This window comes from Carettochelys insculpta, chromosome 1, assembly GCF_033958435.1.
Source record: "Carettochelys insculpta isolate YL-2023 chromosome 1, ASM3395843v1, whole genome shotgun sequence".
NCBI classification, from domain to species: domain Eukaryota; kingdom Metazoa; phylum Chordata; order Testudines; family Carettochelyidae; genus Carettochelys; species Carettochelys insculpta.
Window position 1 is genome coordinate 380,040,713 of NC_134137.1, and position 22,689 is coordinate 380,063,401.

At 60.8% G+C, this 22,689-nt stretch overlaps 1 protein-coding gene across 1 annotated transcript; it reads right to left on the reverse strand.

Annotated features, from left to right (window-relative positions):
* Nucleotides 1-936: 936 nt before the first annotated feature.
* Nucleotides 937-12,673, reverse strand: PAX4 (paired box 4). The gene is made up of 8 exons (XM_075008371.1): nt 12,619-12,673; nt 12,232-12,362; nt 11,193-11,411; nt 9,903-9,987; nt 7,549-7,710; nt 7,088-7,170; nt 1,799-1,868; nt 937-947 (listed from the first exon to the last, which is right to left on the reverse strand). The coding sequence occupies exons 1-8, from the start codon at nt 12,671-12,673 to the stop codon at nt 937-939; spliced, it is 816 nt and encodes a 271-aa protein (XP_074864472.1).
* Between the last annotated feature and the right edge of the window lie 10,016 nt (nt 12,674-22,689).

Sequence of the window (22,689 nt, forward strand, 5' to 3'; positions counted from 1 at the left end):
CCTGGCCCCAGTCACTCGCTCACACCCCACTGTTGGGAACGGAACCCAGGTGTCCTGGCCCCAGTCACTCGCTCACACCCCACTGCTGGGAACAGATCCCAGGTGTCCTGGCCCCAGTCACTCGCTCACACCCCACTGCTGGGAAAGGATCCCAGGTGTCCTGTCCTCACTCACTCGCTCACTCCCCACTGCTGGGAACGGAACCCAGGTGTACTGGCCCCAGTCACTCGCTCACACCCCACTGCTGGGAACGGAACCCAGGTGTCCTGGCCCCAGTCACTCGCTCACACCCCACTGCTGGGAAAGGATCCCAGGTGTCCTGGCCCCAGTCACTCGCTCACACCCCACTGCTGGGAACGGATCCCAGGTGTCCTGGCCCCAGTCACTCGCTCACACCCCACTGCTGGGAAAGGATCCCAGGTGTCCTGTCCTCACTCACTCGCTCACACCCCACTGCTGGGAACGGATCCCAGGTGTACTGGCCCCAGTCACTCGCTCACACCCCACTGCTGGGAACGGAACCCAGGTGTCCTGGCCCCAGTCACTCGCTCACACCCCACTGTTGGGAACGGAACCCAGGTGTCCTGGCCCCAGTCACTCGCTCACTCACACCCCACTGCTGGGAAAGGATCCCAGGTGTCCTGGCCCCAGTCACTCGCTCACACCCCACTGCTGGGAACTGATCCCAGGTGTCCTGGCCCCAGTCACTCGCTCACACCCCACTGCTGGGAATGGAACCCAGGTGTCCTGGCCCCAGTCACTCGCTCACACCCCACTGCTGGGAATGGATCCCAGGTGTCCTGGCCCCAGTCACTCGCTCACACCCCACTGCTGGGAATGGATCCCAGGTGTCCTGGCCCCAGTCACTCGCTCACACCCCACTGCTGGGAATGGATCCCAGGTGTCCTGGCCCCAGTCACTAGATTTGTAGGTGACCTATGCTCCACCTGAGGGTTTAAGCCAAGTCAGGGTCAGCAAGCTTTCTGAGATGGAGCACCGAAATGTGACCTTTTGACCTCTGAGTATGATCTGACAGACAGTGATACCTTGTAAAGTCACTAATAGCTCTACTTCCAACAGCTTCCTTAATAAATAAATGAGGATGTGGGGTGGTTGGGAGCATTAGCTGGTCTTTTGTTAATCCACAGCGGCCTGGCTTTCAGCAAGCTCCCGGCAGCAGGGGGGGAGGAGTGGTGGGGCTGAGCTCCTGCCTTGTGTGCTGATGAAAATTGGCTCATGTCCCGCTCTTGGCACCCCTGCCAGGTGTTGCTGACCCTGGCCTAGCCCATGCCTGACAGGTGCTTGACTAATCTGATCTTAGAAACCAGGACTGCCCAGCCTCCCTTGGTGGGCTATGCCTCTGCTTGACTAGCCCTAGCGTATTTCGAACGTTTTCACTACTGCACTGTCTAATACAGAGCTCGCGTGTCCGTGCTGAGCCTGTATTGGCTCTCTGAGAAGGTGGCTGCTGTCCTGAACCTAGCCCATGTGGCTGCCCAAGACTCGGAGGGGGGAGAAGGTGTCCCTAGATACTGAAAATGAAAGGCCAATGTGCTAGCTGAACCATCGCTAGACGCCAGCTGCACTGGAGGGCTCAGTTGTACGGGCACAGCAAGGTGGGACGGACAGACTGCAACCGACTGGGTGGCTAGGAAGCTTCCCACAGTCTGCTATATCCCCTGCTGATGAGGAAAGATCATCTGCAAACCACCGGCCAAGGGACCAGCACGTCTGGCTGCAGAGAGAGGAGCTGTACGAGAGGGAGCGTCGCAGCACAGCAATGTACACAGACTGTCACCTGCATGGCCACCGTCCAGCTTCAGCCTCGCCTCTCGCCTCCACTTAGCTCTTCGGTTTGCAAACCAGACCTAGCCAAGAGAAAGGAGCCAATCAGAGATGTGCCCCAGTCACCAAGTGCTTCCCGGCGCCCTGCCAAGCAGGGCGCTCCCAACACGCCGGAAGAGCCCCAGTGTTCCAAACCCATCGGCAACAAGAAAGGAAACGCACCGACTCAGAGCCTGCCGGGTCAGAAAGGCCCATGATGCTCACCTCATCCGACCTCCTGCACCTCGCAGGCCACGGCGCCTCCCCACCCACCCATGCCAGTGACAGGCTGGGCTGCTGTCCTCACCTCATGGTTAAAGGCTTCCCAGGAGAGAACGCCCCATTTAAGCTGGTTTACACCAGCCAGGGACCCGTGCAACATGCTGCAGCGGAAGGAGAGACCCTCCCCCCAGGGTCTCTGCCAATCTGACCTAGGGGAAGATTGCTCCTGGACTCCAAATCCAGCAATCAGTGAGACCGAGAGCGTGTGGGTAAGACCCAGCAGCAGATGCTGGGGAAAGAGCTCTCTGGTGCATGGTTTCCCAGACCAGGGGACATGAAGAAATTCTGGGGGTGGGGTGTGAAGTGACCCACCCCCCTGTCCAAAGAAAGAGCCAGCCCTTGCTTCTGGCTCTCAGCCCCTGCCATTTCATGTGGGGTACCCGGAGCAGCTGCCACAAAACGCAGGCAGCTGGCGAAGACCCTCATGGAGCTAGCTGCCTCCTGCAAAGGGAAGTGAGTGTGGGTTGCCGGGTGGGGGGGGACAAGGATGGGGTTAGATGGGGGCTGAGGGTGCCTGGCTTTGAGGGAGGGGAAAGGCTTGGGCAGGGGGTATTGTGGGGCTCGGGTGGCTGGCTGGCCCCGGCATTGCAGGGCTCGGGTGGCTCAGGCTGGCGGGTAGGTGACTGGCCCCAGCAGTGCAGGGCTCAGGCAGCTTAGACAGGTGGCTCTGGCAGCACAGGGTTCAGGCAGGCAGGCAACTGGTGTGGGCAGCTCTGTCTCTGGCATGGGGCTCAAGAAAGGGGTCAAGAAAAAGTATTTGTGCTTATTTTTAATTTCAAATAACATTTCTAGATCAAGCTTTTGTGTTTATTTTAAACTACAGATTGCATTTTTTCTTGGGGCGGGGTTTGGCCGATGGTAAAGAAGAGGTGGGGGGGTGCAGAGGTTTCTCAAAAATCAAAAGGGGACGTGATGCCGAAAGGTTTGGGACCCACTGCTCTAGCGTAACCCAGAGCCACCCCCAGCTGGTTATTTCTCTCGAGCTCCTGCTGGCTTTGGGGGTCACAGGTGCTTTTTGGAACATTTGGGGCTGGAGAAAGGGTGTCCCCATGACAACAGTCCTAACCATTCCCAGCCTGCCCCAAGGCTTGGGTCTGCTGTACTCCCACCATGGACCCGCGTGCTGAGGCTGGCTGCTCACCTGCCCCAGTGGGGTGTAAGTGGGACGCACCACGCTGCGCGTGACAGAGAGCTGAGCGTGGGCTGACAGCTCTGCCCTGCTGCCAGCGCGGTGTGGCCTTTTACAGCCGTGCGAAGCGTGTGCGAAGCAAACCAACTCGGACACATTTGCCCCCACTTTGCACAGCGGTAAAGCACTACTGCAGGCAGGAGCCTCTGCCCCAGCGTGAGCGTGGCCAGCCGCGCGGGTGTGTGTGTGCGCGTGTGTGTGTGTATCTCAGGGGTTGCAGATGGTGTGTTGCACCACAGCCCGAGCAGCATGTAAGGGCCAGGGTGTCTTAGGAGGCTGGTGTGACACAACAATGGCATCACTTGTGTGCTATATGCCAAACAAAGTTGACGTCCGTAGCTCGGAGAGGGAGCTGTAGTAGGCCCCAGCGCCAGGTGCTAAGAGACGACACCGTTGCCAGTCACACTGATTTATAGCTGGCGGTAAGGAGTGTGTCTGGCAGACACACAGCCAGGCAGGAGATTCATTTTTCCAGGGTGTGGGCTCCCTGGGGTGTGGGTGTGTGCAGAGGAGTTTGTGGGGCTTTAGGACCCCCACTATACCCCTTCCACCTGTGGTCCTGTCCCTGCCTGCCAGCTGCTCCTGCAGGAGTGTGGGATAGCAGGTGGGGTTCAGTCAGGGGCCCCCCTTTTTTCCAGGGGGGTCCCTATATGACCAAGGCATGGGCCCATTGGCCTAGCAGCTTATCTGCCATAGTGTGTGTGTGTGCATCATGATCCTTCACCCCCCCCACAGCATGGCCAGCACATGCTTGCAGAGCCGTGATCCTCAGGCCAGCAGAGTACAGCTAACTCTAGGGGAGGGATAGCTCAATGGTTTGAGCATTGGCCTGCTAAACCCAGGGATGTGAGCTCAGCCCTTGAGGGGGCATTTAGGGGTCTGGGGCAAATAAATGTAAAGGTGCGTGGTCCTGCCAAGAGAGCAGGGGACTGAACTCAATAACCTCCCGAGGTACCTTCCAGTTCTATGGTATGCGTGTGTATCTCTAGCCTTGGGCCCCTCCAGCAGCAAAACAGGGGACAGAAACAGCCAAAGCTGCAAGCTCAGAAGTTAGCTGCTGTCACCTGAGTCTCCTCTAGGTGGTGGCCTTGAACCGGTTTCGGCACACCAGCAGGGAACCCTTGCAGGAAGGTGGCCATGAAATCGGAGCTCCCTGGAGCTCTGCCTCCCATGCAACAAGCATCTTGTAGCTGGCCAAGGTGCTGGGGGGATGGGCAGAAGGCCAGAGCCTCCCTCAGGCTAAGGGGATGCCTGTGCAGCTCTCCCTGTCCCGCACACTCACTAATTTACCCACAGCCACTAACGCAGACCTCACGGGGACTCCCATGCACAAGCAGAGACACATGCACTCACAGGCCCTTACCAACACACTCATTTGCTCATTGACCTGTGTGAACCACAGCTGCTTTGGTTCGCTGGCCCAGGCGATTTCGAAGAGTCGGAAAAAAAATCATTGGGATCGGACTGAGAACAAAACATTCCAAATGTTCAGCAAATTGAAAAGTTGACAAAGTCCTTGTGGGCTGGCCAGTATGCATGGCTTCCATGTCAGCCATTTGTGGTGCCTTTGAAATTAGCAAACAATTCAAGTATCAGAGAGGTTGCCATGTTAGTCTGTAGCTTTGCGAACAACAAGAAGTCTTGTGGTACCTTATAGCCTAACAGATATTTTGGAGCATAAGCTTTCGTGAGCAAAATATCTGTTAGGCTATAAGGTGCCACAAGACTGCTCGTTGAATTCAATTCAAGGACATTGTCGATGACTTGTCTCTTAAAACCAAACAATCCAAATGTTTTGTTTCAAAAATTAAACACTCTCATTGAGGGGGAATTTTCCCTGGTTTTGAAGTGAGCTCCCTGCAGAACCTGAGATGAATATGCAGAAGGTTCTGCTGTCCCCAAGTCTGCATCTTTATGCTGGGAAAAGTCTCAGCCAAAAGGTGCTGCTCAGCTTTGCTCACTATCAGACCCTGCTCTGCACACACACCTGCTCTCGCACTTGCACAAGCGGAGCCATCCTGTCCATAGGACGGTTCAGGGACAGCACCCCAGGTTCTGTGCACCCATGGGGCCCAATGCTGGTGGTGGGGGAAGTGGCACAACCTGGCTCCAGCCCAATGTGCCCTCCCAGCCACGTTTCTAGTGAGTGTGGGGTGGTTCTACTCCTACCCCGCTCCCAAGGCCCCCAAGTGACTTGCTGGGAACTAGCAGAGTGGAGTGTGCAGGGCGGGGGGGTGGCGTGGATCATACTGCTTCCTGCTGCTGCTGGTAAGTGGCAGGGGCCGACCCCTGCTTCTGGTGACAGACACCCCCGCTACTCTAGCCCCCCCCAGGATGCAGCTGTCACATGACTGGACTTCTATATTGGATATGCAAACCGTTTTATCTGTCTGTTGTATCTATTGGCCCCAAACAGTGTGCCAGGGAGGCTGTGTGAAGCGGCTATGGAAAGCTGAGGATGCCCTGGGTCTGTGTGTGCTGCTTGTGTGTCTGTACCATGGATTGTAGGTAATGTTACAGAATTTAATTCTGTAGATGTATTAGGAAATGTTTAGTGCTAAGATTCGCAATAGGAGATGGGAACTCAGCCTCAGCCAGGGCACTCGGCTAAACATGGAAAACTGGGGCGGAAACAAAGGCTCAGACATTGAAGCCACACCCCAGAAAGAAAGGACTTGTCACTGGAATGCAGCCCACTTGTCAGCTGACCTGGGCTGAGCAAAGGGTTTGAAATCAGAGGCCCAGACGTCCATCCCACCTGCCATGTAGATGACTGGGGTGTGCAGCAAAACCAGCCCCCAGTGGCAATTTGCCACAGTGGTTCACCTGGGTCAGGTGAGATTGACCCTCGACTGCCTGAGGGGAGGAAGAAAGGGCTTTGGTCCCTCGCCAAAAAAATCTATGGAGTGGACCTAGGAGTGTCCCTTTTGGAGGAAAGTCTTTTGTCTTTTGTTCCTGTTCCTGTTTCCAAGGACCCATATTCCAGCATGTTGATCCCAGCTGGCCAGATCTACGATTCTCCAGTAACTAAAGCTATGTACCCTGGAATCATAACCCTCCTGGGGTGGCCTTTCAGAGATGTTCGAGAATCAGCAAACAGTGTCTCTGGCCGGCATCAATAGTTGCAATTGATGTATGTAAAGTATGGCTTTAACCAGTTCTCTCTCTAACCCTGTTCTATATTTTTGTTAGTAAACCTTTAGATGTTTAGATCTAAAGAATTGGTTAGCATGTTGTTTTAGGTAAGATCCCAGTCTATATTGACCAGGGACTGTGGCCGGACCCTTTGGGGCCCAGAAGAATCTGTGTGGAGTTGGATGAAACAGGTTTAATAACTGGTCACCTGAATTTGGGGGTTGTTGGTCTGGGCTGGTAGAGCAGCTGGAGAATCTGTGGGTTTGCTCGTGTGGCTTCTGGCTGGCCAGTGGGGCTGGCAGAGGTGCTGTGGTGGCTGATTGGATTTGCCTTAGTGAGAAGGAAATCCCAGCCTGGGGATGTAAGTAGTCCAGTGTTAAGCAAAGACACCCTGGGTTGATTTCTCTAGCTGTACCCACAAACCTTGTCATATTACAGCATCACTTGGGGGATGGGTTGGAATGGCAGCAGGGAGGGGACAGCAGGAGTGGGAAAAGGTGGAGGCTTGGCCTGGCACAGATCAGGGGTGTTGTCCGAGACCCCATGCCCCTCTTGGGACAGCCCTGCACCCTAGCATTCAAACACAGCTGCCATCGTTCTGGGTTTGCATGCCCCGAGCCAGCAAGGGGTCGGGGTTTGGCAGCTTTTTCCACTTACCCGGATGGTGGTGTCGGGGAGCTGGGTGGCTGAGGCCAGCCTCTCCCTGGCAGCGGAGTCGGGGTACGGCCCTCTCTGGAACTCTGGAAGGGAGTTTGGAGCAAAATCACCTTGCCAGGGCTGAACAGCTAGGTCAGCTCCACCCCCACGACACTGGGCCGCCCCTGCCATCAGTGCCTGCACCCACTGAGCAGCTGGGACGCTGTGCAGGAACGTGTGATCGGCCCGGCCAATGCAGAGCTGGGTCCCCCACCGGGGCAGCTGCTTCAGGGGAGACTGAAATGGCCCCTTGAGGCTAATTAGGGCATAACCTGCCTGGGGAGAAGCGCCTCCCTGAGCCCACATCTCAGCGCTCCAGTGATGCTCTGAAGCTGCAGAGTTCGTGGTGTGACTGTCCCTAAGGCCAAGCCGGAGTGCACTGCTGTCTGCAGCTTCAGCCTCCCTGCCCTCGGGCCAGTCACCTGTCTCCAGGGCCGCAGACTGCTGGCTCGAGAAGATGGTCCTGTCCCGGTGCTGGCCGCCCAGCAGGGGACCTTGGGCCGGCGCTGAGTTTCTCCGAGGGCATCGGGACATGGGTGCCTCTGCTGAGATGCCTTGGCTGGCCTCTGTGGGCCAGGGGAAACCTGCAGCGTGTGGAGATGAGACGGGGAGAGAGGGGAATGAGGGACATGGGGTGCTGGGCAGGAGTGGGGATTATAGGCTCTTTCCTTTGGGGTGGCCACTCACATGGTCTGCAGGGATTCTGGGAGAGGCAGTCTCCTGGGTGGTGCCCGGCAGGGAGGGTGAAGCCAGCAAAGGGGCAGGTATCCAAAAGCAGAACCTCTCGGTATCCACCAATATAACAGCATGTAGCTTGACACTGTTAGTCATAGAGCACTAGGACTGGAAGGGACCTCGAGAGGTCAGTGAGTCCAGCCCCCTGCCCTCATAGTGGGACCAAGTACTGTCTAGATCATCCCTGATAGGTGTCTGTCTAACCCGCTCTCAAATGTCTCCAGAGATGGAGATTCCACAACCTTCCCAGGCAATTTATTCCACTGTTTGACCACCCCGACAGTCAGGATCTTTTCCCTAATGTCCAACCTAAACCTCCCTTGCGGCAGTTCAAGCGCATTGCTCTTTGACCGACCCTCAGAGGTTAAGGAGAACAATTTTTCTCTCTCCTCCTTGTAACAACCTTTGAGGTACTTGAAACCTGCTGTCATGTTCCCTCTCAGTCTCCTTTCCGAACTAAACAAGCCCTGTTCTTTCAGTCGTCCCTCGTAGCCCCTGTTCTCTAGAACTTTCATCATTCTTGTTGCTCTTCTCTGGACCCTCTTCAATTTCTCCACATCTTTCCTGCAATGTGACACCCAGAACTGGACACAGTCCTCCACCTGAGGCCTAATCAGCAGAGCAGAGCGGAAGAAGGACCTCTCAGGTCTTGCTCCCAATGCTCCTGTTAATGCAGCCCAGAATCCTGTTTCCTCTTTTTGCAACAGCGTCACACTGCTGATCATAATAATCCCTGTCTGTGTATGAACATTTGGAGTGGGGGGAATGGGCCCATTGGAGTTGCCTCCTTCTTTCCCCTGCTTTGATCCCTGCCCTCTGGGAGCACCTCTGCCCACCCACAAAGGCGCTGACACTTAGAATCATAGAATCATAGAATCCTAGGGCTGGAAGGGACCTCAGGAAGTCATCAAATCCAGCCCCCTGCCCCAAGCAGCATCAACCCTAAGTCATCCCAGCCAGGACCTCGCCAAGCTGGGACTTAAAAACCTCCAGGGATGGAGATTCCACCACCTCTCTTGGTAACACATTCCAGTGCTTCACCACCCTTCTGGTGAAGTAGTTTTTCCTAATATCCAACCTACTCCTCTCCTGTAACTTCAGACCATTGCTCCTTGTTCTGCCATCTGTCACCACTGAGAACAGTTTCTCTCCATCCTCTTTAGAGCTCCCCTTCAGGAAGCTGAAGGCTGCTATTAAATCACCCCCCAGTCTTCTCTTCTGTAAACTAAATGGGCCCAATCCCTCAGCCTCTCCTCATAGGTCATATGCTCCAGCCCCTTAATCATTATTGTTGCCCTCTGCTGAACCTGTTCCAGCAAATCCACATCCTTTTTATACTGGGGGGCCCCAAAACTGGACACAATATTCCAGATGTGGCCTCACCAGTGCCAAATAGAGGGGAACAACCACTTCTCTAGATCTGTTCGCAGTGTTCCTCCTAATGCACCCCAATATGCTGTTAGCCTTCTTGGCTACAAGGGCACACTGTTTACTCATATCCAGCCTTTCACCCACCATAACCCCTAAGTCCCTTTCCACTGTACCGCTGCTGAGCCAATCAGTCCCCATGTCACTGACCCCACCAGCCAGCCAAAGGGGCAGTGGCCATGGCCGAAGGGTTCCTGGCCCCTTGGAGACTGTGTGTGCTTTGCTTGCCGGACCCAGAGCACGATGGGCTCTGACCCCCCAGAAGCTGATACTGTCCCAGGCCACCTGCTCTCCATGAGTGAAGGGATTTGTGGGGTTAGGGTTAAAATCTGGGCCTGCAAAGGAGCAGTGGGTTGTTCTGATGAATTCCCTGTAGGGGTGGGAGCTGCTACCCAGCAGCTCTGTGTTATGGAGCCTGTGGAGGGGGCTCTGGTTGCACAGGTTTATGAGGAGACATGTCAGCATCACAGCTGCCCCAAGGCCACGGGAGGAGCTGTGTGTGGGGGTAGTGATGTGTGTGGTTGGGGAGGGTACATGTGTCTCTCTCCCCATAAGCATGTTACAAGCGTGTTCCTTGGCTGCTGTTGTGCCAAAGGCCCGTGGCATGTCTCACCTGGCGGTGAAGGCTCCCTCAGGAAGTCAGCAGTGAGCCGCTTGTCCTCTTGCAGGTTCCTCAGCACACGGTTGATGGAGGACACCTGGGCAGAGAAGATGCGGGGAATTGCTTAGGGCCAGTATGTGACCCAGTGAGAGTCACCTGGAGCACTGGAGCCACACTGGCGGGGCGGAGTGTTAGGAGTGAAGTCAGTGGGAGTTGACCGACTTCGTTCCGTGCTGGGTCGAGCGGAGTGGGCAGGATTTTGGAGCTGGGGAAGTGGGCTGGAGAGCAGGCAGGCCCGGTCTTTGGAAGGTCTTGAAGCTCAGTCCTGGAGCTGAACCTCCAGAATAATGATGCGCCTCCGCCTCCTCTGAATGTGTCCAGCTAGGGACTTGCCACTCCAAGGGATGGATGGCGCCCACCTCTTCCTGATGCTTGGGGAGCTAGAAAGCCCTTTCATTTCAACAGAAGAACAGTACCAGCAGTGAGAGACCCTCAGACTGGAGAAGGAAGCTGGAGGGCTGTAGCAGAGACTCTGGGGTTGGAAAATCCGACCCGAGGCTGTGACACTGGCAGTGAGATTTTATTCTCCATCGGGGCCCTTCCCATAGGCTCATCCCTGCTCTCTACCCTGGGAACAGCACCAAAGCTGCATTCTCCTGTGCTCCCACAGGAAAGCTGGTGAGCCAGGGCAGGTCTTGCCTCTCCCTCTGGGAACACTCAGGGAGGGGGCTCTGCTTTCCCCAGCTGATTGGATGGGGCCCTTCCCAGAGAACAGCCTGGCTCTCATTGTGGGCTCCCACCCAGCACACTGGTGGCAGGGGGTCCTACATGGACACATGGCCTCAGGAACTGCTAGGCTCTGTCTTCGACGTGCCGACTGGTGGTTCCACCTGCTCACCAATAGATCCAGCCCCACGGTCTGCTGATATAGTAATTGCACCCCTGGCATGGATGCTAACCCCTGCTGCTCTCAGGGGGGCGACCCAGCATCCCCCCAGCTGTCCACTTCTCCTCCCGCCACACCCTCCGCATGGGAGGCCCTCGTGGAACAATCTGGCCAGCCACAGCCCATGTCCGCCGCCTGCTTCACCTGTAGTGCCCATAAGAAAGTGCGCATGGCTGGTGAGTCTGGAGCCCTGATGACCCCTCCCCACACCCTTGGCTTGGCCCGGGCAGGGACAACAGCCGAGTGGCTCCCAGCAGCCCGCCTGGGCTGCGCACGGCCAGGGACGGAATCTGAGGGCCAAGCCATCAGTGCCACAGATTGAGTGGCTCCCTATGAGTGCTTCGAGCGGTGCTTACGCTGGGGGTTCTGTCGCGGGCACAGACGCCTTCGGAGTGCAGCGTCCGCCTGATCTCCCAGGCAAAGAGGGATGGGCGCTCCCGCTTCAGCTGCGTGATGCGGGCCACCACCTCTGGGGTGGCCATGCGCGGCTTGCTGCCGCCGCCCCTGGGCTTGGACTCCACGCTGCCTGTCTGGGAGTAGTGGCCCAGGATCTTGCTCACGCAGCCGTTGGACACCTGCAATAGAGAGATGCTGAGGCAGGGCTGGAGATGGGAGAAATAGGGGGTCAAGCCCCCTCCCGACCAGCCTCCCTTGGCACTCTGCTGGCCAGCCCCCCCCGCCCCCCCCCGCCGGTCCTTCCCTGCTCAGCTTTGCCCCTCACCCTCTGTGTATTGGCTGCCACACAGGTAGTGCTGAAGTCCCCAAGCCAGAAAGTTAGCCCCTGCCCCGCCCCTTCTACCTGGGGCTCCACCCCCACCCCGCCCCTTCTGCCTGGGGACCCTCCCCTACCCCATCCCTTCTGCCTGGGGCTCCACCCCCCTCCCCACCCCTTCTGCCTGGGGCTCCACCCCCACCCCGCCCCTTCTGCCTGGGGACCCTCCCCTACCCCATCCCTTCTGCCTGGGGCTCCACCCCCTCCCCACCCCTTCGGCCTGGGGCTCCACCCCCACCCCGCCCCTTCTGCCTGGGGACCCTCCCCTACCCCATCCCTTCTGCCTGGGGCTCCACCCCCTCCCCACCCCTTCGGCCTGGGGCTCCACCCCCACCCCGCCCCTCCTGCCTGGGGACCCTCCCCTACCCCATTCTTTTTGTCTGGGGCTCCACCCCCCCCACCCCTTCTGCCTGGGGCTCCACCCCCACCCCGCCCCTCCTGCCTGGGGACCCTCCCCTACCCCATTCTTTTTGTCTGGGGCCCCATCCCTCCCCTGCCAGTTCTTCCCTCCCTCTCCAGAGCCAGAGACGCCCGAGTCCCTATCCGCGGTGTGAGGAACCCTGACCAGCCCACCCCGAGCCCCAGCCTGCTGCCCCCAGCCAACCCCCGCGTCCAGTTCCCACCTTCAGGCTCCGTGAGATGTCACAGGGGCGCACCCCGTTCGCTGCCAGCTCGATGATCCTCCGCCTCGTGCAAGGGGGCAGCGGGCAGCCGTTCACGTACAGGCCTCCCAGCTGGTTCACACTACTGGCCCCTGGGGAAGATCCCGGCAGATGGGTGGTGCCACAGCAAGCAGAGAGGGGACCCCGCCCCCCGCAGGGGGCCTAGCCGGAGACCAGGGCGCTCTCGCGCTGGGCGGGGCAGGGGCAGGGGAGCAGGAGGTGCACGGGGGAGATGGGGCTGCATGGTGCCTCTGGCCCACTGCGCGGGCGCTTCTGCTGCGGGGTGATGGGCCCGCTAAATCCTGCCAGCCACTAGGGTGTGAAGCACAAATGGGCAGGGACATTAACCCCGGAACACGGGGGCTTCTCCGCCGCCCGGAGACCTCAGCTCCAGCTCCGGCATCGCCTCCTACACCCAGCCGTGCGCCGAGCTCAGCCACAAGACACGGGCTTGGCGCAGGGCCGCGGGTGGGCCTGGGCCGGTTGTGCTGTGCTGGCGCTTGGACGCTGAATCGAGGCGCGGCTCTCCCTGCACCCCGATTCACGCCCTGCACACCCGGACATCTGCAGCGGGTGAGGGCGAGTTCTGCTCCCACTGGGCCCTTCCCAGTGGCTCTGAAAAGCACCCGCGCGTGGCCGAGAGCCCGTCCTGCCCCCGCCGAGCGCAGCGTTACTGTCCGCCCCGTGCGCAGGGCAGGACCGCAGCGCCGTGCGGCCCCCCTAGAGACATGGGCACAGCCTGAAGAGGGGCCCGGAGAAGGGGAGGGGAGGGCGTAAGTGCAGCTTTGGCAGCGTTCCCGCTCACGTCTTCCAGCCACGGGCAGAATGAATTTTGTTCTGTGCACTGCAGCACGTGCGGACGTGCAGCGCCCGCAGACACGCACACACGCGCGCGCGCACACACACGCACACACACACGCGCACACATGTACGCACACGCGCGCACACGCTCACACACATGCACACGCGCGCGCGCTGCCGGCTGTGGGCGCTCTGCTAATCAGCTGGGCGCACCGGCCTCCCTCCCGTGCGGTCAGCCCAGCGCTCGGCTTGCAGGGAGCGCTGGTGGGGAGCAGATCTGAGCGGGCTAGAGCCAGGGTGCGCACACGGTGCGGCGGAGGGGCTGCCCGGCCGCGGGCGGGGTTATGCCCCGTTGGTGTCGGTCCACAGGGGACAGGAGCTGTTCCAGCCCTGCCGGGAGCCAGAGGGCAGCCAGGGTGCTGGCTGGGCAGGCTGGGACCGGGGCGTGCAGCAAGGGGTGCGGCCCAGAGGCGGGAGCAGGAGAGGGAAGAGGGGGTGAGGCCGGCGCTGTTGGCTCCCCAGGGGGCCCTGGCGTGCCGGCAGGGAGGAGCTGTTGAGACTCGGGGCGATGGGCAGGGAGGCTGCGTGGCGGGTGCCCAAGGCAGGCAGAGCAGGCCAGGCAGAGGAGCGGCATTGGTGCTAGGGGTGCTCGGCCGCCCCTGGCAATGGAGCGGGAGGGGCCTGGGGCCTGGGTAAGTGGGTGACCTGCCAGGATGCAACGGCAGCCGGGACGTGAGCTGGAGGTTGGCGGGAGCTGGCGTGGGGGTGACCGCAGCCATGCAGGACAGGGCCCGTCTTTGCCTGGCAGAGCCGAGGGGACGCCACAGGAAGGCAGTGGGGGCGCGGGGCGTGAGCGACAGGCTGAGCAGCTCACACCAGCTGGAGAGGCCCCCCGGCTGGCAGGTAACACCCCTGTCCCCAGCACACAGCAGGGAGGAGCCCAGTAGCGTGAATTGCAGCCGGGCACTTACTGTCTGGGGCGTCGGAAGTGCTGCTAGCCTGGACTGGAGGAGGAGCAAGGCGGGGAGCCAAGGCCTGGCTTGGGGGGTCCCCCGGGGCTCCTCTCCCCGGGACGGGCTGGACTGACTGTCTCTGCCGGCTGCACTGACACCTCTGCGCTGCGCCGGGCCTCTGCCGGCAAAGAAACGCCCCGTTCTGCCTGCTGAGTGAGTCACTCCTGGCTGCGGACCCCTGAGCCCCGTCACATCCACCTCCCCCGCTGCTCCAGCCTGCGCCAAGGGCCCTTTCGGAGCCTGCTCTATTCGCCCTCTCCCTTGCCCCCAGCTGGGGCCGCTGCCCGGAGAACCAGCCCCTGAGCGGGGCGCAGACGCCGGAGCTCCTGGGCCTTACGGCCTCACCCACACTCACCAGCCAAACCCACCGGGGTCCTCCTCGCCTCTGTCACCTCTGTCCCAAACCACCCCGGCCTCACCACCGCCCCAGCTCGCCGCAGCACACCCCGGGGGCGGGGCGGGGCTGGCTGGCCACGGCCTGGGAGGGGACATGTGTGATGGAGTGTGGGGGGGTGCAGGTGTGAGTCAGGCTGGATGTCTGAGGCAAGCAGCAGCTCCCAGTGGCTAAGGATGACCCTGGGGCTACAACTGGCAGGTAACATCTCTGCCTGAACAAAGCGCAGGGAGGAGCTGAGCTGGGTTTTGAATGGGGGGCGGCAGTTAGAGGCTAGGAAAAGGGAGAGCTGGAAGGCAGCCAGCCTGAGGAGGGGGAAGCTACACCCCAGAGGGGCACCCCTCGGGGTCTTCTCCCCAGGACGGGTTGGAAGGACTGTCTCTGGCGGCTGTACTGTTGCTTCTGTGAGAAACTGGACATCTGTTGCCTAATAAGCCTGCTGTTGTACCTGCTGAGTGAGAGTCTCTCCTACCAGCGGACGGGGTGCAGTGCAGGGGGACCCCTGAACCCCATCACACTGGTGTCAGAAGTGGGATGCACTGTACCCACGGATGAGCTCCCAGCAGTGGCTGATTGAGCACCAGAGAAGGAAGGAGTCTCACAAGAGTCAGAGGGGGAACAGAGCCATTCCTGCAGCTGCTGCTGGTGAGTGGATACCCCGGGAGATAGCGGGGAGATGGATTATACCCGACTCCTGAAAGCAGAGCTAGCGGGGCTGTGCAGAGAGAGGGGCCTGACCGTGGGGAAGGCGACCAAGGCCCAGCTGATTGCACAGCTGGAAGAGAATGACCGATCCGGAGGGGCAGAGCCTGTCCCGGCAGAAAGTGGCCGGTCAGCCTCGGGAAGCATTTCGGATTCTCCGACAGGAGCAGGGGCTCGACGCCGTCAGACAGACGCGGTGCCCACCAGGTCGCGCTCAGCTAGCAGTGGTCCATCGCGGGCAGAGTCCCCCGCCGCAGAGCTGAGACGGCTGGAGCTCGAGGTGAGATTAAAGGAACTGGAGCGCCAGGAACAGGAAAGAGAGCGTGAGCACGAGCGCCAGCTACAAGAGACACAGCGGGAGGAGAAAGAACGAGAACGGAAGGAGGGAGAGCGAGAGCGGGAGCATGAGCGAACCATGGCAGAGGCGAGACGCCAAGAGGCCCCAGCTGCGGTAAGCGGGGAGAGGGCCAGACGGCTCGGGGTGGCCAGTCACTTGGAGACGCGTGTGCTGGCCCAGTGTCAGGACACAGGGGACATGGACGAGTTCCTTACCGCCTTCGAGCGAGCCTGTGAGTTGCATCAGGTTCCCCCAGATGAGTGGCTCCGGCACCTCACCCCCTTGCTGGGCCAGAAGGGCGCAGCGGTGCTCAGCCAGCTGGTGGGGCTGCAGCCTGTGGACTATGAACGGTTCAAACAGGCCCTGCTGCATAAGTTCGGGCTGACTCCGGAGATGTACAAGAAGAAGTTCCAGGAGGCGCAGAAGAGGCCAGAGGAAACCCACATAGATACAACCGCCCGCCTGAAGCAATACTACCAGAAGTGGGCATTCGGAATGGGAGTCCAGTCCGTAGAGGACCTGATCGAGCTGGCGGTCGTGGAGCGATTCTACGAGATGTGCGCACCTGACCTGAGGGTGTGGCTCGTGGACCGGAAGCCGGGGGACTCACACGATGCAGGGAAACTGGCAGATGACTTCACAAACAGCCGGGCCAGGTTTGAAAGTGAGCCCCACAAAGAGAGGGAGTCTCAGAGAGAGAGGGAGTCCCGGAGGGAGAGGGAGTCCTGGAGAAACCGAGAATCTCAGAGAGACCGGTCCCTAACTGTACGACAGAGGGGACCACCTCTTGGGCAAGCCCAGGAAAGAGGGGCCGGCCACCCACCCCCCAGAGAGCCAAACAGAGCCCGGGCAGAGCAGCCGGCCCGAGGGACACAACAAGACCCACGCTGTTACCGCTGTGGGCGAAAGGGGCATAGAGCAGCCCAGTGCCCCAGGCTCCCAGACAGGTTGAGCAGGCCGGGGGGTCATGGAGTCAACTGGGTGGGGTCCCAGAAGTCAGAGGGGCTGGCGGCCAAGGCGGGTGGTGCTGACAATGGGCACTCGGATTGGGCCGAATCCGCCCCACAGACCAGCTCCTCAGGGGGACCAAATGCTCAGAGGCCAGTTTACAGAGTGGGGGCAGCGCTATCTCTGTGGAGCAAGTGTCTCAAACACCTCGAGGTAGACGGGAAAAAGGTCACGGGGTTCTGGGACACAGGCGCTGATGTGACGCTGGCCCGACCCGGGGTGGTGGCACCGGGCTGCATGATACCCGATTCCCACCTGACGATAACAGGAATTGATGGGACCCCTTTCAAGGTGCCCATGGCGAGGGTGCACCTGAAATGGGGGAAGAAGGAAGGCCCCAAGGAAGTGGGCGTGCACAGCCATTTGCCGGCAGATGTACTGATGGGGGCTGACCTGGAGAACTGGCAAGGTGAACGCCCTCGTGCCCTGGTCCTGACCCGTAGCCAAAGAAAACGAGGGGTGCGCTCCCCAGATTCAGGGGTACAGGCCCAGCCAAAGCCACAGGGGCCAACCCTGAGAGAAAGGGGGCCCCCAAAAACCAGATCTCACAGGCCAGGGATGCTGGAGCCAGGCCAGGATGGGGAAGTAGCATCCGCTCCTGCCCGAGCGGAAGAATTCCAGGCAGAGCAGCAGAGAGACCCCTCCTTGCAGAAGCTGAGGCAACTGGCCAGTCTCAGCCCAGCTCCACAGCTGGGGGAGGGCTGCAGGGAGAGATTCCTGTGGAAAAAGGGATTCCTGTACCGGGAATGGGCTCCCAGACGCAAAGCGGAGCCATGGAAGGTCCAGAGGCAACTGGTGGTTCCCCAAAAGTACCGGCGCAGGCTGCTGTACCTAGCCCATGATGTCCCGCTCGCAGGACACCAGGGGATCCACCGCACCAGGAGAAGGTTGTTACAGAACTTTTTCTGGCCAGGGATCTTTGCAGCTGTCCGTCTGTATTGCCTGTCCTGCGATCCCTGCCAGAGGGTGGGGAAGAGCCAGGACAAGGGGAAAGCTGCCTTGAGGCCACTGCCCATCATAGAGGAGCCTTTCCAGAAAGTGGCTATAGACATAGTGGGCCCCTTCAGCAAGGCAACGCGTTCGGGGAAGAAATATATTTTGGTAGTGGTAGATTTTGCCACGCGATACCCAGAAGCAGTGGCCTTGACCTCTATCGACGCTGACACCGTGGCAGATGCACTGCTGTCCATTTTCAGCAGAGTGGGGTTCCCCAAGGAGGTCCTCACAGATCAGGGGTCCAACTTCATGTCGGCCCTACTGCAAAGCTTGTGGGACAAGTGTGGGGTCCGGCACACCTGGGCCACAGCCTACCACCCGCAGACCAATGGGCTGGTGGAGAGGTTCAATGGGACTCTGAAGCAGATGCTGAGAACCTTCATGAATCAATACCCCCATGACTGGGACAAGTACTTACCCCACCTGCTGTTTGCATACAGGGAGGTGCCCCAGGAATCCACGGGGTTCTCCCCGTTTGAGCTGCTGTATGGAAGGAGGGTACGGGGACCCTTGGACTTGCTCAGAGAAGAGTGGGAGGGGACGGCCTCTCCTGAAGGGGAGTCAGTGGTACAGTATGTACTGACCTTCCGGGAAAAACTCACCGAGCTCATGGGCCTGGCCAGGGAGAACCTCTCCATGGCCCAAAGGAAGCAAAAGGTCTGGTATGACCGTAACGCCAGGGCCCGAGCCTATGCCACCGGGGATCAAGTGATGGTCCTTATACCTGCGCGGCGGAACAAGCTGCAAGCGGCCTGGGATGGGCCCTTCAAGGTCGTCAAACAGCTAAATGACGTGAATTATGTGGTGGAACTGTCGAACCGGGCCCACAGCCACCGGGTCTATCATGTGAACATGATGAAACCTTACTGGGACAGGCAGAACTTGGTGCTGGCCGTGTGCAGACACTGGGAGTGGCAGGGGGATGATCCCTTGGTGGATTTACTCACAAGGACTGGAGCCGGCTCCTTGCTGGAGTCTATTCCCCTCTCAGACCAGCTGACCCCTGCCCAGCAGACGGAGATCAAGGAGGTGCTGCATTTGCATCAACAGCTGTTCTCGGACAGACCCGGACGCACTGACCTGGCTGTCCACCGAATAGAGACAGGCACCCACGCCCCTATCAAGTGTGTGCCATTCAGAGCCACAGGGAGGACGGCTCAGGACATAGAGCGGGAGGTTGAAGACATGCTGGCTCTGGGGGTGATCCAACCCTCGTCCAGCCCCTGGGCCTCTCCCGTGGTGTTAGTCCCTAAAAAAGATGGGTCTGTTCGGTTTTGTGTGGACTATCGCAAGCTTAACGCCATCACTGTCTCGGAAGGGAAGTGCAAGGTGGGAATGGCTGAGGTGACCTACCTGGGCCACAAGGTGGGCAGCGGCTGCTTAAAGCCAGAGCCAGCTAAAGTGGAGGCTGTCAGAGATTGGCCAACACCCCAGACTAAGAAACAGGTCCAGGCCTTCATTGGGATGGCGGGGTTCTACCGGAGGTTTGTGCCCCACTTTAGCTCCATCGCAGCCCCCCTCACGGAGCTGTGTAAAAAGGGAAAGCCTGACAAGGTGGTTTGGACCGAGCAGTGCCAAGAGGCCCTCTGCGCGCTGAAGGAGGCTCTGGTCAGGGCCCCAGTGCTGGCAAATCCAGACTTCAACAAGCCCTTCCTGGTGTTCACCGATGCCTCGGACGTGGGGCTGGGGGCGGTGCTAATGCAGGTGACTGACAAAGGGGAGAAACACCCCATCATGTACCTGAGTAAGAAGCTGCTGCCCCGGGAGCAGAGCTACGCGGCCATAGAGAAGGAATGTCTGGCCATGGTGTGGGCGCTGGGGAAGCTGCAGCCGTACCTGTTTGGACGGCGTTTCACCGTGTACACCGATCACTCACCCCTGACCTGGCTGCATCACATGAAAGGGGCCAACGCCAAGCTCCTGCGGTGGAGTCTGCTCCTGCAGGACTACGACATGGAGGTGGTCCACGTCAAGGGGAACAACAACACCATAGCCGATGCCCTGTCACGCAGGGAGGGCCCCGAACTTCCCCAGGTCACTGGCTAAGTGACCCCGCTCAGTGCGGTCTGGAAGGGGGGAGAGATGTGATGGAGTGGGGGGGTGCATGTGTGAGTCAGGCTGGATGTCCGAGGCAAGCAGCAGCTCCCAGTGGCTAAGGATGACCCTAGGGCTACAACTGGCAGATAACACCTCTGCCTGAACAAAGAGCAGGGAGGAGCTGAGCTGGGTTTTTGAATCGGGGGCGGCAGTTAGAGAGGAGGAAAAGGGAGAGCTGGAAGGCAGCCAGCCTGAGGAGGGGGAAAGCTACACCCCAGAGGGGCACCCCTCGGGGTCCTCTCCCCAGGACAGGTTGGAAGGACTGTCTCTGGCTGCTATGCTGTTGCTTCTGTGAGAAACTGGACATTTGTTGCCTAATAAACCTGCTGTTGTACCTGCTGAGTGAGAGTCTCTCCTGCCAGCGGGCGGGGTGCAGTGCAGGGGGACCCCTGAACCCCATCACAACATGTCGCTTACCTCGCTGCTGCATGGCTCGGAGGTCCGGCGGCTGCTGCGCAGCACGAGGCCTGGTCAGACCCGGCTGGGCTGCATGAGTGGCCGGGAGCTCATTCCAGACGCTGCAGGAGGGACCTGAGACAAGAGGATTAAAGGGAGACAACGCTGGGGTCACAGTTTCCAAAGCGCCCAAGTGACTTAGGAGCCTCAGTCCCACGGGACGCGAGGGGGGGCTCTCGAGAGTCCAAGTCCCTTGTGGAAATAGACCTTTGGTTCCTAAGTCGCCTGGAAGCTCCTGAAGACGTCGCCCCTCCCCCCACTGCACATGGTGGCCCCAGCCCTGGCACCCCCAGCAGCACCCACGATGCCCGCGGGGCACCCTCCCCTCCCATGCGCAGTCCCTGGGGCCGCGCCAGGCGCTGCCCTCCCACTCTCTCCTCAGCTCCCTCCAGGCTGCGAGAGGAGCCCCCCCGGGGAGACAGTGCCGCCCTTCCGCCTTCATCAGCCCAGAGCCCTCCAGCTCTGCCGGGGGCTAGAGGGCGGCCCTCCCCCAGCGCCTGCACCCGCGGGTGCCGTGGGGGCTGGAGGCCAGGGGAGGCAGCGGTAGAAGCAAGGGATGATCTCGGGGACACCAGACCAGACGCTGCGGGCAGAGCTGAAGCTCTGGTGGGAACCGATCCCCCTGGCGCGGGGCATCCCCTGGGTTCTCCCCTTCCCCCGCGCAGCAGGGAGGGGCCATCGCCCCGGGAGCGCACTGGACAAGGGAGTGAATCTCCCCCAGCGATCCCCTGGCCGGCAGCTACTCCCCAGCCCAGGCGGCTCCCAGAGCTTTCAGCTCCTTCCCCCAGCTTCTGACCCGCCCTTCCCGGCTGTGGGCCGCGGCCAGGCCTGCACGGGGAGGCGAAGTCGGTTACAGCCGTGCGAATCCAGCGCGGAGAGTTGCGTGGGGGGCGTGGACTGAGCTAGAACCGATCCCTGCCCCCGGCCCCACCGTGGGAGCTGGGCAGGAGACACCCTGTGACCCCCGCGGGGCAGGAGGAGCAGGGCGGACGCAGCCCTCGGGAAGTTCCGCTTAGCACGGCCCTGCCGGCAGCGCTGAACCCAGCTCCGGGGAGCGACCGCGGCAGGGTCCGTCTCCCCGCGGTGAAGCTGCACCCCGAGCCGGGATTCGGACCTGCAGGCTCGGAAGTGACTCCCGCGCTAGGAAGGGCTCAGGGGGGCTCGGCTCTGGGACACCAGCTTCCGCGGGCCGGTGGGTGTCCCTGGGCGCCTCTACCCGAGCGGCTCGGCGGGGTGGGCGCGCAGCCGCCTGGGAGCGGAGCGTCCCGCAGGCCGGCAGTTACCGGAGCAGGGTGTGTGCTCGGGCTCCTGCAGCGCCCCATGTCCCACCTGGCCCCGCCCTGCGGCACAGCCCTTCTCCGCGGTGCGGAGCTGCCTCCGCGCCGGTGCGCCCTGCGCTTTCCATCCGGGCAGAACGCTCGCTCTGTGCGCCCGGGCGCGTCTCCTGGGCGGTGTCTGAGTCTCTCCTGTCCGCCCGGCTCCCCCCGCCCCACGTGGGACGCGCCCGGCCCGGGGGCTGACTGCGCTGCAAGGCCCTTCTCCAGCCCGGCTCCCGAGTTCTTAGCCCGCCGCCGAGCTCCCTCCAGCCCCCTCCAGTCTTTTGGCCCACGGGTCAGCCCTGAGCCTGCTGCCACCGGGGAGCACCCGGCACCCCGCTGACTGCGGGCTCTCGCGGCTGCCCGCGGACGCTGAGCGCGCCCCGGAGAGCCCCGCTGGGCCTGGCTGGTCCCTCGGCGCACTGGTGAAGCCGGAGCTGGGGCGGGCAGCGCGGGGCCTCACCTGCAGCCGCTTTCCAAGCCGAGTCACTTGCCCTTTCTCAGCCCCAGGTGAGAACGTGCCCAGGAGCCAGGGGCTCCGCGCTACCTTCTCCCCGCAGCCGGCGCCTCGCCAGCGCCTCGTCCTCCAGGGGCTCCCTTCGACCCGGGGTCTAACTCCTTCCGCTCCCTGGCTCTGTCTCCCCCGGGCCTATGCCACGCGCCCAGCACCTGCCCTCGGCAGCTGCAGCTGCCAGCCACCTGGTGTGACATGCCAGGGCCGCGTCGCTGGAGCCGACTCTGCCCACGGCAAACCTCCCACGTCCCTGCACCAGAGGCGGCCGCGCCCATCTCGCTCCAGAGGCGGAACTGTCACTAATTATACCACAGAGAGCAAAACCTGACGAGTTCCCAATCAACCCCCAGCGCTCCCGCTCGTGTGCTGCAGCCGGGCCCGACCCCCGCGGGACTAGCAATGTCCCTCTGCGGAGAGCCCGGCTGGTCTGAATGGGACGGGGCACACCCTAGGCACGTCCCTGGGAGGCTGGGGTGTGTTTTAGCCTGGCGGGATCCCCACTACCAGGGACCCAGCGTCGCCCTGCCAGGCTCCGTGTGACTCTCCCTCGGGCTGAATGCGAGAGCCCCCCCCAGCCTTCCAGCAGCTCCTGCGGAAAGAGAGAGACCTAAAGCTGCTCGAATTGTGCCACCTCTCACGTGCACGTCTAGGGCCCACCGGCGTGTACCTGGGACCCAGAAGAAAGAAGAGACCGGAAGAAGCTTCGCAAATGCAGGCACCTTGTCCTGCTAAAATGCAGCCATGGCTGGGTGGGAGCACCACCACCAGGCACCACCCGGCGTACA

Bases quoted from the DNA above. Each gene is read 5' to 3' on its own strand.
- PAX4 (XM_075008371.1), bottom strand. From the start codon at position 12,673: ATGCCGGAGCTGGAGCTGAGGTCTCCGGGCGGCGGAGAAGCCCCCGTG. The intron at 7,711-9,902 runs GTGAGACATGCC...CACACGCTGCAG, and splicing joins GAGGGAGCCTTCACCGCCAG to GTTTCCCCTGGCCCACAGAG. The intron at 7,171-7,548 runs GTGACTGGCCCG...ACTCCCTTCCAG, and splicing joins GTCTGCGGCCCTGGAGACAG to AGTTCCAGAGAGGGCCGTAC.